At 45.2% G+C, this 14,997-nt stretch overlaps 1 protein-coding gene across 1 annotated transcript in view; it reads right to left on the bottom strand.

Annotated features, from left to right (window-relative positions):
* Positions 1 to 13,135, bottom strand: part of sv2ca (synaptic vesicle glycoprotein 2Ca) — a 39,000-nt gene extending 25,865 nt beyond the window's left edge. Inside the window, exons 1-2 of the mRNA XM_036979938.2 lie at positions 12,765 to 13,135; positions 3,795 to 4,594 (exon numbers count right to left, since the gene is read on the bottom strand). Coding sequence (XP_036835833.1) covers positions 3,795 to 4,401 — 607 coding nt within the window. The 5' untranslated portion in view covers positions 4,402 to 4,594; positions 12,765 to 13,135. The remainder of the gene's footprint in view (positions 1 to 3,794; positions 4,595 to 12,764) is intronic.
* Between the last annotated feature and the right edge of the window lie 1,862 nt (positions 13,136 to 14,997).

Below are 14,997 nucleotides of genomic sequence, written 5' to 3'. Positions count from 1 at the left end.
ACGGCGTGCCTGTCTGAATATAGGGGAGTACGGCGTGCCTGTCTGAATATAGGGGAGTACGGCGTGCCTGTCTGAATATAGGGGAGTACGGCGTGCCTGTCTGAATATAGGGGAGTACGGCGTGCCTGTCTGAATATAGGGGAGTACGGCGTGCCTGTCTGAATATAGGGGAGTACGGCGTGCCTGTCTGAATATAGGGGAGTACGGCGTGCGTGCCTGTCTGAATATAGGGGAGTACGGCGTGCGTGCCTGTCTGAATATAGGGGAGTACGGCGTGCCTGTCTGAATATAGGGGAGTACGGCGTGCCTGTCTGAATATAGGGGAGTACGGCGTGCCTGTCTGAATATAGGGGAGTACGGCGTGCCTGTCTGAATATAGGGGAGTACGGCGTGCCTGTCTGAATATAGGGGAGTACGGCGTGCCTGTCTGAATATAGGGGAGTACGGCGTGCCTGTCTGAATATAGGGGAGTACGACGTGCCTGTCTGAATATAGGGGAGTACGGCGTGCCTGTCTGAATATAGGGGAGTACGGCGTGCCTGTCTGAATATAGGGGAGTACGGCGTGCCTGTCTGAATATAGGGGAGTACGGCGTGCCTGTCTGAATATAGGGGAGTACGGCGTGCCTGTCTGAATATAGGGGAGTACGGCGTGCCTGTCTGAATATAGGGGAGTACGGCGTGCTTGTCTGAATATAGGGGAGTACGGCGTGCCTGTCTGAATATAGGGGAGTACGGCGAGCCTGTCTGAATATAGGGGAGTACGGCGTGCCTGTCTGAATATAGGGGAGTACGGCGTGCCTGTCTGAATATAGGGGAGTACGACGTGCCTGTCTGAATATAGGGGAGTACGGCGTGCCTGTCTGAATATAGGGGAGTACGGCGTGCCTGTCTGAATATAGGGGAGTACGACGTGCCTGTCTGAATATAGGGGAGTACGACGTGCCTGTCTGAATATAGGGGAGTACGACGTGCCTGTCTGAATATAGGGGAGTACGGCGTGCCTGTCTGAATATAGGGGAGTACGGCGTGCCTGTCTGAATATAGGGGAGTACGGCGTGCCTGTCTGAATATAGGGGAGTACGGCGTGCCTGTCTGAATATAGGGGAGTACGGCGTGCCTGTCTGAATATAGGGGAGTACGGCGTGCCTGTCTGAATATAGGGGAGTACGACGTGCCTGTCTGAATATAGGGGAGTACGGCGTGCCTGTCTGAATATAGGGGAGTACGGCGTGCCTGTCTGAATATAGGGGAGTACGGCGTGCCTGTCTGAATATAGGGGAGTACGGCGTGCCTGTCTGAATATAGGGGAGTACGGCGTGCCTGTCTGAATATAGGGGAGTACGGCGTGCCTGTCTGAATATAGGGGAGTACGGCGTGCCTGTCTGAATATAGGGGAGTACGGCGTGCCTGTCTGAATATAGGGGAGTACGGCGTGCCTGTCTGAATATAGGGGAGTACGGCGTGCCTGTCTGAATATAGGGGAGTACGGCGTGCCTGTCTGAATATAGGGGAGTACGGCGTGCGTGCCTGTCTGAATATAGGGGAGTACGGCGTGCCTGTCTGAATATAGGGGAGTACGGCGTGCGTGCCTGTCTGAATATAGGGGAGTACGGCGTGCGTGCCTGTCTGAATATAGGGGAGTACGGCGTGCCTGTCTGAATATAGGGGAGTACGGCGTGCCTGTCTGAAGCTAATTCTGTCACTGTAAACAACGGTCTGGTGATTTCCTTTTATTTGTATTTTTTACTGTTTTCATACTCTCTCTTTACCTATCCTCTCGTCTCTTTTCTCCTCTCCTCTCTTCAGATCTTCTTTCATTTCCTGTCTGCTTTCTTTCTCACTGTGCTGATCTCTCCCTGCTCTTCTTTTTCTGCTTGTGTCCTCCTCTTCTTTCCCATATCTTTCCTCTTCTTTCCTTTCCTCTCCTCTCCTCCACTCTCCTTTCCCCCTCCTCTCCTCTCTTCTTTTCAGCTCCTTTACACTGAGCAGCGTGTAATCACATTTGTACCAGATCATGTCAGGCTTGATGGGATTCGTGCCCCCTCTTTTGCCGTAAGAAAACCACCACCTCTGCAGAAAAAAAGATTGGGTCTCTTTGTCACATTTTTGGTTGGTGGGGGTAGCAAAGATTTCAATGAAATCTTTATGAAATTATACTTATCTTGGGCCCAGGGGTGCAAGCACAATGGGATGACTCATTCAGCTAAGTAATGCTTCTAAGCTCCCTTGCATCAAGGGTAATGACCAGATAGGCGTGAAGTATTTTGATACTCTGAGTGCTCGATAAGAGAACCCCCCCCCCCCCCCCCACACACACACACACACACACACACACACACACACGCTCTCCCACCCCACAGCCCTCTACCACACACACACTCTCTGCGGTAGCAGCGGGTAATCTCTGCAGTGGCACTGCTATCTCACTGCAGTTTAGCCATGCTCAGCTGCCCCTGGCCTGGACCACGCAGATACTCACAGCCTGCCAGCTGGCTACCATATACAGAGACAGGGAGAGACAGAGAGAGAGATGGGAGGGAGAGAGAGAGAGAGATGGGAGGGAGAGAGAGAGAGAGAGAGAGAGAGAGAGAGAGAGATGGGAGGGAGGAAGGAAGGAAGTGGTAAAAGGATGGAGGATGTAAAGAGAGAATGAAGGAGACAAAAAAAGGAGGGAGAACAAAGGAGAAAGAGACTAAGAAAGGAAAGGGAAAGAGAGTTACAGAAAGAGAAAGGGAAGAAAACAGAGGAGGTGAAAAGTGATACAGTGAGGTACTTTCTCATTCCTCCATCGTTCCCATGCAGCAGTTAAGATTCCTGTGGGATCCTGTTAGGTACAAATTTTATTCTGTAATTTAATCTGATTGATTTCATTTCATTTTTCAGATTGTATTATCCTGTTACACTGGGCTCAGTTTGACCAGCTTGCGATACAAAGCCTCAGTCTCTGGGATGTTATTCATGTTTCCCTGCGATGGGTCTGCATGGAAACAACTAAGTAAACTCAGGTTGAACTAACTAACCAACAAAGCACTGACATTGGTGTTGTTTGTATACAAAATGCACAGATGTGTAATTAAATATTCCACAGAAAATCATAGTTTCCGGGTGGGACGGGAGGACGCGGGCGGGTTTATTTTCATATTTCTGTAGCTCTAACCCCGCTCTGAAAAATAAAAATGACAAAACTAAATCAAAAGAGACACATCTGATGATGATCACATTGGACTCCAACAAGGTCAAAGTAACTCCACAATACACACAGACAAACACAATCCCGTTCAGCCTGAGTCACCTCATCTGGGGAGGGAGGGAGTGGGAGGGAGGGAGGGAGGGAGTGGGAGGGAGGGAGGGAGGGAGTGGGAGGGAGTGGGAGGGAGGGAGGGAGGGAGGGAGGGAGGGAGGGAGGGAGGGAGGGAGGGAACATGAATAAGGGTAAGCAGAGCATGGAGCAGTGAAAGTAGTAGTGCCATGTCTCACTGTGCAGGGGGTGGAGGGCTGACTGATTCTATGTTTTTACAATATGACATTAACACAGGCAGCCCCCAGACACATATGTCATGTCAGACTCGATAGTGATGGATTACAGACCTGCAGCCATCTGGACTAGTGTGACTCCAAGTGAACACATTGGGAAAACTAGTCCCTCAACAAGGACACAGAAACCAACGTACCATTACACGGTACTCTGTGGACAATCGTAATTTAAACCTGTTGTGATCTTACAGATGTTTACAGAAACTGCTAAGCACTCATGTTTTAAACACACACACACACACACACCTAACTGCTTACCTAGCCATCCAGATCTGGAGTTGGAGCCACCCAGAGCACACATGTCCGTCTCGGCGCTGGGTAGAACGAACCCCACCACGAACACCTCCACCCCATCCGACATGAGGGCCAGGCCCAGCACCAGGAACAGCTGCCACTGGAACCTGCCGTGGCCACACTCCTGGATGATCAGCTCATACTGCTGGGCCAGTTCCTCCTCGTCCGCCTGCCTCTCCTGCTCCAGCTCCTTACGGTCCTTCAGGCTGTCTGTGACGGGCTGCCCCAGAGCCACCTGCCCCTCCCTGGCCCGCCTGTCTCCGGCCGCTGGGATTCCCTGGTACTCCCCTTCGTAGATCTCATCTTCGTCATCATGGCCCTCTGTGGCGTCGCTGGCATCACTGGCTTGGTCGTTGTCATTGTAGCCTCCGTCCTGCCTGGGAGGGTTACGGTAAAAGTCGTCCCCCTCGTCCACCTCGTCCTCGAAACGGCTATATTTGCGCTGGGAGTACTCGTCTGTGGTGCTGTCCACGACCTTGTTGACCTTTTTCACAGCGTGCCGCTTGGCCTCCTTGACGATGTCCTTGGCCCCCTTCACTAAGGAAGTCCTGCTTTCGTAGCTGTCGTCCATTTTAGCTCTGATGGACGTTCAGGGGTGGGAGTACAGGGGGGTAAGAAGAGGGCGGAGGGAGATGGATGGAATCCGGCAGAGAGGTTTGGGAGCAGATCAGAGTGGTGGGTCTGGAGATGCAACAGGGAAAACCCTGAAGTCTGCAGTCACAACAGGAAGTTACCCTCACTGGCTGTGGTGTTCATTGGTCAAGCTGTGGAAGAGAGAAAGAGGAAAAGAGAGAGAGAGAGAGGTGAATAACTCGGGAAGTTTCGACAGCTGCATTCATAACCAGACAAACAGATGTTGCAGGAAAACAGCTCTGACACCTAACTCTCTTAAACATTCGCTCGCTGTCCTGCCTGCCTGCCCCTTTCCCCTTTAATCATTTCCTTGAGTGATGTAAAGAAAATGGCTTTGGCCGTATTACACAGTTTATATTCATGAAGTGTATTGCATTTCCAGGAGAGCTCCCCTGTTCTATATTTCATGAGTCTCCTTCAGTCTCAGGTCTTAAACAGAGACAGGAAATGTGCTGAGTCATGATCAAGGTTCTGGTATATAAGAGCAGGTGTGGTGACCCAAGCGGAACCGTAGTGTCATCCTTAAATCCATGCATGAGGAGGATCCACGGGAAACACTGAAAGCAAATGGCCTCTGTGTCACCAGCATAATGTACAAACACATACACACTGTGTGCTCGAAGGAAATTGATTTGGCAATGTCACTGATTTCATACACATGAACTAGGACACACTCACAATGGGCAGGGGGAAACCCTCCCAGTCAGAGGAGGCCTGGGTTGGCAAGAGTGCACCCTCAGCAGAGTGGAAACAGCCGGATGCATCCGGTTTTCAGGGGAAATGGAAAGAGAGCCTGTGACGTGACTTCCGCTTTTGGACGTTAACAACGCCACACTCCATCTTAACTCCTCCTCCACATTTACTGGATTGGTTGAATAGTGCAGAAGAGAACCTCCCCTCTCGTCAGGATCAGAAAGAAAGAATTGCCGTTCAGGTGTTTCCTTTACGCCTGCTACATTAGGTTAGCAGGCAGGAGTGTGACCCCAACATAACCCTGGAGTGATTCATTGTGAAGGATCAAAGTGTAAACCAAGACCTACAGTACATCACAGATTGACTTAATCGCCCTGGCTGAACTCTTTCATACTACAGCTGCATAAAATATACATTGGTGATTGGAGGGAAGAAATAAGTTAATTGGGAACTGTCAAGCAATTATCCAATGGAAGAAGGCTTTGATTCTGGTAGAGACTGAGAGGCGTGTCCTTATTCTGTAAAATTATAAGTGCTGAAATGTTATATTTTTGTGTACCTTTAATTAACAAGTGTGGGTGTGTGTATCTCTGCATCCGTTCCGTGTGTCTCTGAGCTGCTCTCCACAGGGCCTAATGAACACTGAAGCTCTGTCAGGAGGCCACAAATCACCTCCCAGGCTCCAGCTCCCATTATACAATTTTACTGGGCAGAATGACACCGCTGATTCAAGGTGACTCTGCTAATCCCTTCTGTCTCATTGGCTGGCTTCTGCAGTTAAGACCAAGTCTCCTTTTATATGTACTGGTCATATTGCCTGTGTTATTCATCATTGTGACTAGTACAGGGTTCTGTGTGTTACCGCTTTGTCGTTCTCGTTATTGGGATCCTTTTTTTGCAGAGAACCTTACTTTGATGAACATCGCTGAGCTGTATTACAGAGGACACTCAGGTTAGGTGAAGTTAAATAACCATCTTCAGAGATTTAATATGCAAACCTGTCTCTCTCAACCCCCCTGCTATACTGTGCTACTCTACTATTGGAGCCCATTCTGCAGTTTATCTTGACAGCGAAGCTTGCACTTTTAATGCTTCTGTTATGTGAACTCAGAGTCAGGCGCTGCCAGTGGCTTGTCAAGACTCCTGACAGACTCTCAAGACATTGACGCTTCCTAGTGTTTCATGCAGGTCATGAGTTGGGTGCTCACACATACACAAGCACCTCTAAATGCAAAGTAAGCAAGCACACAAACACTCACACACACAGACACACACTCTCTCATGCACTCTCTCTCTCTCACACACACACACTGATCACACACACACGGTGGGTTATGTGTGTGTGTATGTGTCCAGCATCTGTCTGTCAGAGAGTCTGTGGAGCAGAGTCCAAGCCCCCCTGTCAGTGGTGATGAGGATCATTGAAGACATGTGTGCATACCAAGGCCCTCACAGTCCACCTCACCTGACCACCACTGACGAGACCGAGACAGCACAGACAGCCAGACCAACAGGGGCAGTCTCACTGCCATCTATCATACCACTCCTACGTCCCTCTCCTCACATCTGATCTGTCTATCACTCCCCTACCGTGTTCCCCTTTTCTATCCATTGTACCTCACACTACTTTCTTCTGTTCATTTACACCCTTCCATTCAACCTCTCCCTCCACCATCCCCTCGTATCCACCTGTCAAACTAACTAACTAGTTATCACTCCAAACCTCTACCTAGTTAGTCTTCAAACATATCTAACTGCCCTAACTATGTACAGTAGGTAAGGCATTTCACCAAACTAGGCCCTATGTACCTTCCTACCAAGTGTGAAAAATGTGTCAAAATGATTTATTTTTTTTTATCCATTAATGTGTGTACTGATTGAAAAGGGATGTTTTTACAAAAAAATGTACCAACCAAAAAAATAAGTCTCTACTTGGTTGTAATGCCACATCCCCACCCCCATCATTCTCCATCGCCTCCATTCCTACCAAACCCATTTCAGTTCACACTGTGATGTCATCCTGCACCAGGCCTGACAAGGCAATCAACGCCCAGAGATTGCACTAGCGGGGTACCACTGTCACGGGAGAGTATGGACTGGCATACAGAGGGGTTAACAGGGAAAAAACTACTTTGGGTTGGCTGAGATCAACAATGCTAAGAGCTATAGATCCATTAGGACCATGATTAGTTGAGTATATCACTGACTCAGGAGTTCCTGCACTCCATTCCATCTGAGTCAAGACTCGAAGAGATATAGCTTCTAGCTAGCAACATTGGTTTTACATTCAATGTATCGTGTTGGCCATTTGTGTCTTCAGCAGTGTTGCAAGCAAATGGGTCTTGGTGCCCCACAGTTAGTTTATATCACAATATGTTGCTTTCTCAATTTTGCCTGAATTCATGACACAGATCACCTGACACAAGGCCATTTTACTTTTACAAGTAGGAGGTTAGAATGAAAAACAAAAGCTTGCAGGAAGAGTTTACAGGTTTCCTGATCCACACCTACTGAAGGCAGTGAACAACTCCTTTATTTCCACGAGATCATAAAATCCTATGGTGGATATAATAGCAATATAGGGGAAGCAATCTATTTAAACAGAAATTATTAATATATTCCATCCTAGTCATGTTTGACTTGTGGATGTCCTCCCCTTTGAAAGAGGGGAGGACATCCAGCATCAAAACGGAGAGTACATGACCTCATCTGCAAGATGGAGCCTGAGATTGGGATGTCTTCAGTTAGGAGATTTCATCAGACACTGATGCCATTACTGAGAGAGAGAGAGCGAGAGAGAGCGAGAGAGAGAGAGAGAGCAGAATGGTGGAATACATAGAAAAGAGAGATGTATAAAGAGGGATAGGAAAAGGGAGTGGTATGGAGACAGGGGGATGAGAGGAGCGGTATGGAGGTGAGATGGGGAGAGGGAGAAAGAGTTGAGATGAAAGAGGAGAGGGGATGGCAGGAAAGAAAGAGAGAGGGTTGAAGGGAGTGAAGAGGGGGATGAGTGAGAGAGATTATAGGAGAGTAAAGAAAGTGAGAGAGGAATGGAAGAGAGCTAAGGCAAACTAGTCATGTGGGTACACAGATTAGACCTGGAGGAAACCTGCTTCAATAGTGCTCTGTAGTGCAGAGTCAACCTTCACAAGGATATATTGATGATGGCGAATGGCTTGAAGTCAACTTTTGCAAGTTGGCAATACCTTTTTTCTCTGTAAGAACAAGAATTATAAATATTATTGTTGACTTCAATGAATCTCGTGCTGAGTGAAGATAAGACATACAGTTGGAATTCACCCCATGCTTATAATAATAGATAGTTCCCTCACCACTGCAGTGAATGGAAGTAATGATGTTGTGACATCACGTGATGGTGCTGGTCAAAATGAACGGCACTTATATATGCACTCTACACACACTATGTTGTGACCTACAATAAAGCTGAAGGATCCCATATAGAGCATTCACAGTTCAAGCCAAGGTAGTATACACACATCCGGCAGATTTCACAGATGCAGGAGATAATGGCCAATGGGATATCAGATAACTGCACCCTGTTCATCTTTTGGATTTGTATTACAATATTACCTAGTACCCGTTTACTATTACTATGTCACATAATAGTTAACAGAGTCACATTTGAGTCAGGGAGGGAGGGAGGATCCAAACAGTGTACTGTATGTGTTGTCCCTTGGTTCCCGGTGGAGACACACACGGGTTCCTGTTTGATCTGAGCGGTGGACATATGGTCACCCAGCCATGCCAGCCCCTCACTGCAGAGCTAGGAAACACAGAGAGCTCGAACAGAGAAGACGGCGAGCACACTATAATCTTTGGCAGTGATTCACCAGCCTGACACGAGTTACGAAGGGGACTTCTTTGTACCACCCCAAGTTACACCAAGAGAGAAAATTGTGAAAATGGAGACACACATGTATGTGTGAAGAGATTAAAGGATTTATGCAGGACATTTTTGCAGAAAATGATGTGGTTCAAATGTTAACTGGAGATACAATGTGAAGTTCAGAGGTCGTGGCTGAATAACATTACTGTATGATGCCAAGTAATTACATTACCAGGTTCAATCATCCCAGATATACAAATGATGTATCTGTAAATTGTTAATTTGCTTAGTGCTTAGACAGGGTTACTTGCATGGCTGACTCACTGGGTCTATTTGGAGGCCTCCACTTTTACTGCATTGTCATTGGACCAGTGTCAATTAACTACCTCTCTCAATGATGTAACTTTGAGTCGAGAGGGGTTGCTAGAGTGTATGGTCCACCTGGGGGAAAAAGATTTGGGTTTAGATTTGAGTAACAAAACTATAAGATTTGGGATTGATTGGTGATTGATTGGTTAACTGATTGGAGAACTTCCAGGAGCTTTTTCCTGAATCTGAAAGCCACAGTTTACACATGGCTTAATTTAGCTGTCAACACCATTAAAAGTCAATTGAGGATAAAGAAAAACTGTCTCTTGTTTCCCACCAACTGACTACAGACAGACAACACCGCCCATGAAAATCTGTCAAGCTGTTTTGAAGACAACGTAAAGGGTAGGAAGCATGAGTTTTTACTCACCAAGTAACAACGTAGTATTGTCAAAGACTTATTAACTTAGTTCGTAGTCATGGTGTGGTTTCCCATAATTCCAAAAATAAGTATGTTTTGGGGTTTTGAAATATTTCTGAACTTATTTTTGGATATCTTCAGAACTACCCACAATGAACTATTGTCAATGTCATATGGCGAACCGGTTAGCTACTAGCAATGCATGTAATTACATTCAAAACCAAGTGTTGGCATTAGTGAGCTACTATGTACATCCACGAAGAAGAAACCATATACACTGCATTCGGAAAGTATTCAGACCCCTTGACTTTTCCCATTTTGTTACATTACAGCCGTATTCTAAAATGGATTATATAAAACAAAATCCTCATCAATATATACATAATACCCCATAATGACAAAGCGAAAACAGGTTTTTCCATTTTTTTGCCAAATTTATAAAGCTTTATTTACATAAGTATTCCGACCCTGTGCTATGAGACTCGAAATTGAGCTCAGGTGCATCCTGTTTCCATTGATTATACTTGAGATGTTTCTACAACTTGATTGGAGTCCACCTGTAGTAAATAAAATGTATTGGACATGATTTGGAAAGGCACACACCTGTCTTTATAAGGTCCCACAGTTGACAGTGTATGTCAGAGCAAAAACCAAGCCATGAGGTTGAAGGAATTGTCCATAGAGCTCCGAGACATTATTGTGTCGATGCACAGATCTAGGGAAGGGTAACAAAAAAAGTCTGCACCATTAAAGGTCTCCAAACTGAGCAAGTGACCAATTTTAGAATAAGTCTGTAACGTAACAACATGTGGAAAAAGTCAAGGGGTCTGAATACTTTCCGAATGCACTGTACATGCATGCGAAAAACTGCATCATCTCTTGTTCTGTGCACTTAGCAGTGGATGAGCTAGCGAGCGAGTGTTGTATTCGTTTTCTGTCATTCGTAGCTAGTACAGTAATACCCACATACTGCAGTAATACCCACAAGGACGAGGTTACGACTCATTTGTTGCCCAAAAATAAGAAGCTAGCTTTGAAGTGGGACTGGTTTGTCCAGTTGAAGCGAGCAGATTGGAGTAAGGGAACCGTGCGCACATCTACTGTGTGCAGTGCTCATTTCACCCCAGATGACTTTGATGGCTTAGTTTAACCAGTGGAAGGCAGGATTCGGAATGAGACTGAATGAAACCAGGTGCTGTGCCATGTGTGAATGTGAACCCTGCAACCTCTGTTTCCTACCAACCTGCCGGTACACCGCAAGTGTCAGCAGTGATGTACATGAACCGGGTAAATTCAATGTGAATTTACCTCATTAAATCGCATTGGATTAGCTGACTCTCCCTCGGCTGGTGAAACAGCCTCTCCCTCTGAAGGCCTCTCTCTGACTATTCTTTGGTAGTTAACACAGCCGTCAATCTGCATTTCTCCGCTCTCTCTACATTATATCTGGTGGTGTATTTGTGTGTGTTTTGTGGGTTCCTACCTGTGCTAGACAAGTTGTTCTCTGGCTTACTACTTAGCTATGTTGACCGTGGTGATGGTCAACATTGGTAAACTTGGGTAGTTATCTGTATAGGCTAGCTGGCAGGCTACAATAACTAACTTTAGCTGTCTGGCTTGCTGACTAAGATAACTTTAAGTACCGGTAACATTATTTGATAACTGGTTAGATAGAAATATGTATTTCCAAAACATTGGTTTACTTCAATGTAGCTGTAAGCTAGGTGTTGATAGCAACTGGATGACTAATGGAGTGTTAAAGTAACGTTTGCAGGCTGGTAGGGCTAATGTTAGCAGGCTAGTAAGGCTAACATTAGCAGGCTAGTTGGCTAGCAACCTTGCAAGCTGATTTGTAACAATAAATTCATCAAGTATTTGCTTGTAAGTTGGCTGGAAATTCAATTGAAACCAGTAGTCATGAGTGCAAACGATTTGGTTTCATTTGAAGTTATACTTTTGAAGTTATTTCTGTTGGAGTTTACATTATAGGGAATAGGCTTGCTTTCCAGGTCCTCCATATTACATCACTCCCTGACATGACTTTGGCATTCTTCGGGAATTCTGATCACTTTTTTTATATATAAAAAGCGAGGTGTAACTTTGCATTGGGACTTTTGATGCATATACTAATGCAAATACATTTGTTTCATGTGGTTAGGTGTATGCTCCCTACCCTTTAAATGTTGCCAAGCAAGCCTACCTATAGTGCTCCTACAGAGGATTTTGATGCAGATTTCCGGTTCACTGGCCATGCTCCTTGGTAGCCTGCCTATCAGTCGTTGCATTTTCTGAGGTGCAGTCCACGGATGACTCAGTCAGTACCCAGCACTCTACTGTACCCGCAGCCTCGCGCTCTTTTTGGCGGTAATGCAGAGTGCTATAAACGCTCCGGGTAACCGGCCATGTGATAGCCTACTAATTCACCGCAGCCGAGAGCTCCTGTCAGACAGAGATGTGAGACTAACAACTATCGACTTCAATTGAAATAAAATGTAATGAAGAGCAGATATCATGGGCATCATGACTTGTTAGGTCTGTAAAGGGGTAGGCACAATGTTACATGACTAAAACCGAACTTGTCTCTTTGATGTTAACCTACATTATAGGCTAGTGTCCCAAATGAAGCCTATATATACTCCAAGTAATGTATCTGGATGGTTCGAAGCACATTTATTGCGCGGACTATGCATAGCCCAAAGAAAAGCCAAGCATAAACACAGAAAAAACTGGCCAACTTCAGACGTAGGCTATGCATGAGATTAAGCAATAGCTTTGTATTATGAATAAAGTGGGGATCCCTGCCAACATCCTCCACACAGTTGCACTGCAGTCTAGAACTACGCAATGGAACTTTGCATTTAACAATATCAAAAGTGTATTTTGCTACATTAGCCTACTTTGCACTTAGCCTATAGTGAAAATGATTCTGCATTCCCAGAAAGTCTATATGAAACAATAAAGGAAACACTGTAGGCTAGGTTTTTTGAAAAATACTAATCTCAGTTTTCTTTTAAGAAATTAAAGCGCTTACCGTTGTTTAAGGAGAGAGGAAAAGTGGATTTCGCTGGTTGTTAGCCATTGCACCAGGCGAGTTGCTTGTGTCTTGTGAATGTAAATGTGCTGGTGTCCCACTGTAGAACTGAGGTAGTTGCTGTCTGACGGTGTTTTTTTCGATGCTGTTATCTCCCTGCAGTACTTCAGGAAAGAAACGAGAGAGGGAGAAGTAGGAGGGACGGGAAGAGCTAAGAGAGAGTGCAATCAATAATTGTATTTCATTGAGTGATGCCGGCAATTCCGTGAAATGGAACAAGGTAGTTAGAGGGAGCATGACGTGAAACACTGCGACGGACTGTAGTGCTTGACTTGGGCCAGAGCTGTCCGGAGCGCCGTACCCGTACTTCTAAAAAAAAAAAAAATTTTTTTTTGGGGGGGGGGGGGGGATTCCGTACTGGATCTGCATTGAATAGCAATAGGGAGTGGGGATTCATTTCCTGGTCCCACTTTGTTCAAATGTATTTGCCGCTAGTCTGTGAATCAGTGTGCTGTAGGCTGTTTGAGATTGTGCAGATTAAAATGCGCCAACCTGAATGCGCATGATGCGCTGTTACAAGATGTCAAATGAGGGGTTGTATGGTCATGAAAAGTAATGGAAATGATTGTATTGATTTTTGTTAATGTAATTCATGAAGACACACCTTTTAATATTATCAATCACTTACAATTCTACATATCAGCCATTATCGGACCCTTCAGTGCGTGTATGTGTGTGTTGCGTGTGCCAGTGCGAGTGTGTGCCAATGCGAGTGGGCGGATGCCGGAGGAGAGAACGACATTTCAGCAGCAAGTATAAAATAATGACAGACAAACAGACTAACTACATAGCAAATTCAAAACATAACTTGTAGCAGTTATCTCGCTATTTAACTATAGCTATAGCTCAGCATTAATGTAGTTGTCGCCTTTCCACCGGGACTGTAGATAGCCTAAATAAATGTGCACCGTTGGAAATCTAGGATTCCCTTCTATTAAACAGTAGGCATGTAATTACAATAACGTTAAACCATTTCTAAGAATGGCCTAATTGACAAATAACTTCCTGTGCATTGATCTCCCCTGAAACATTCATATTTTAGCCTTATATATATTAACATGTCTAGTTAGATATCTTGCTTTGAAAAAGCCCACCTTATCCATTTGATCCCTGATTCATTGAATGAGTTTATAATTTCATAAAGACAAAAATATCTGGTTGTAATTTTGCAATATTTTATATCAAGGGTGGCAACCATCCTCCAGGATAGCTACTGGGTGTGCAGGCTTTTGTTCAAGCCCTGGTCTAACCACATTGTAGCTTAAACATCAGTTGCTCAACATTACTTTTATAAGCAGACGTGGCTCAAAAGCCAAGCCTGGCTTGGCTCAAAAGCCAAGCCTGCACACCCAGGAGCTCTCCGGATGAAAAACGTGCAGTTTTACTTTGTGGGGGGTTAAGTGCCCCCCACCCTCTCCCGGCACAATGGCAGGAGAGGGTAGGCCTTCATGGGATCAGACACAGCAGTCCTTCCAGCGTCAACAATGCTTACTTTTTCATGTAGGCTATAATAATAGTCATGAAAATTTGGTGAGAAGTCATGGAAAATGTGTATCAACTATTAATAGTGAATAATCCGAAGTCTCTATAGCATTTTTGTAAATTTCGGTTAACACAGTCTAATTGACCGACAGCTCGTGCACTTCTTTCATCCCAAGTCAAGTACTGCCTGTATGCGATATGATACGAGGTTTTGATTTCCAGAGCAGGACTTTTTAACAGACAGTTCTTAGATGACTCTAAACAAACACATTTTCTACAGATTTAAGAACTCATGCTATTCTACAAAAGCATTTAAAACATGTCATATCTTTCCGATGACAGGCTAAAGATGAATGGCATCCATTTGAAAGGCAAATTAATGGTGCTGTAAACAGATTGTATTTGCTGAAAAGTTTCTGTAGTATAGCCTTGTGTTTATGTTGCAGTATCTTGCTCATTTGTGTTTTATGGAGTCAGCTTTGTTCTATCCGGCATCGTTCCAAATTCCAACAGCTTGACCTGTTGCAAACCATTGTGCCAAATTATAATTCCCGCCAGTCTCCAAGAGCGTGAAGTGTAGGCTAAAGAAAACACAATTTACCCTACTGCAATGTTTTCAAGTTCACTTGACAAAAATGAGTAATTATCTTTCTTAAATCTTTGAAAACATATGTCGACCATGGCTGGTATA

The sequence above is a fragment of the Oncorhynchus mykiss genome, chromosome 6 (genome assembly GCF_057628025.1).
Source record: "Oncorhynchus mykiss isolate SJ-2025 chromosome 6, ASM5762802v1, whole genome shotgun sequence".
Taxonomy (NCBI): domain Eukaryota; kingdom Metazoa; phylum Chordata; class Actinopteri; order Salmoniformes; family Salmonidae; genus Oncorhynchus; species Oncorhynchus mykiss.
Note: the sequence above shows the minus strand (reverse complement) of the source record. Positions and strands in the feature narration are given on the sequence as shown.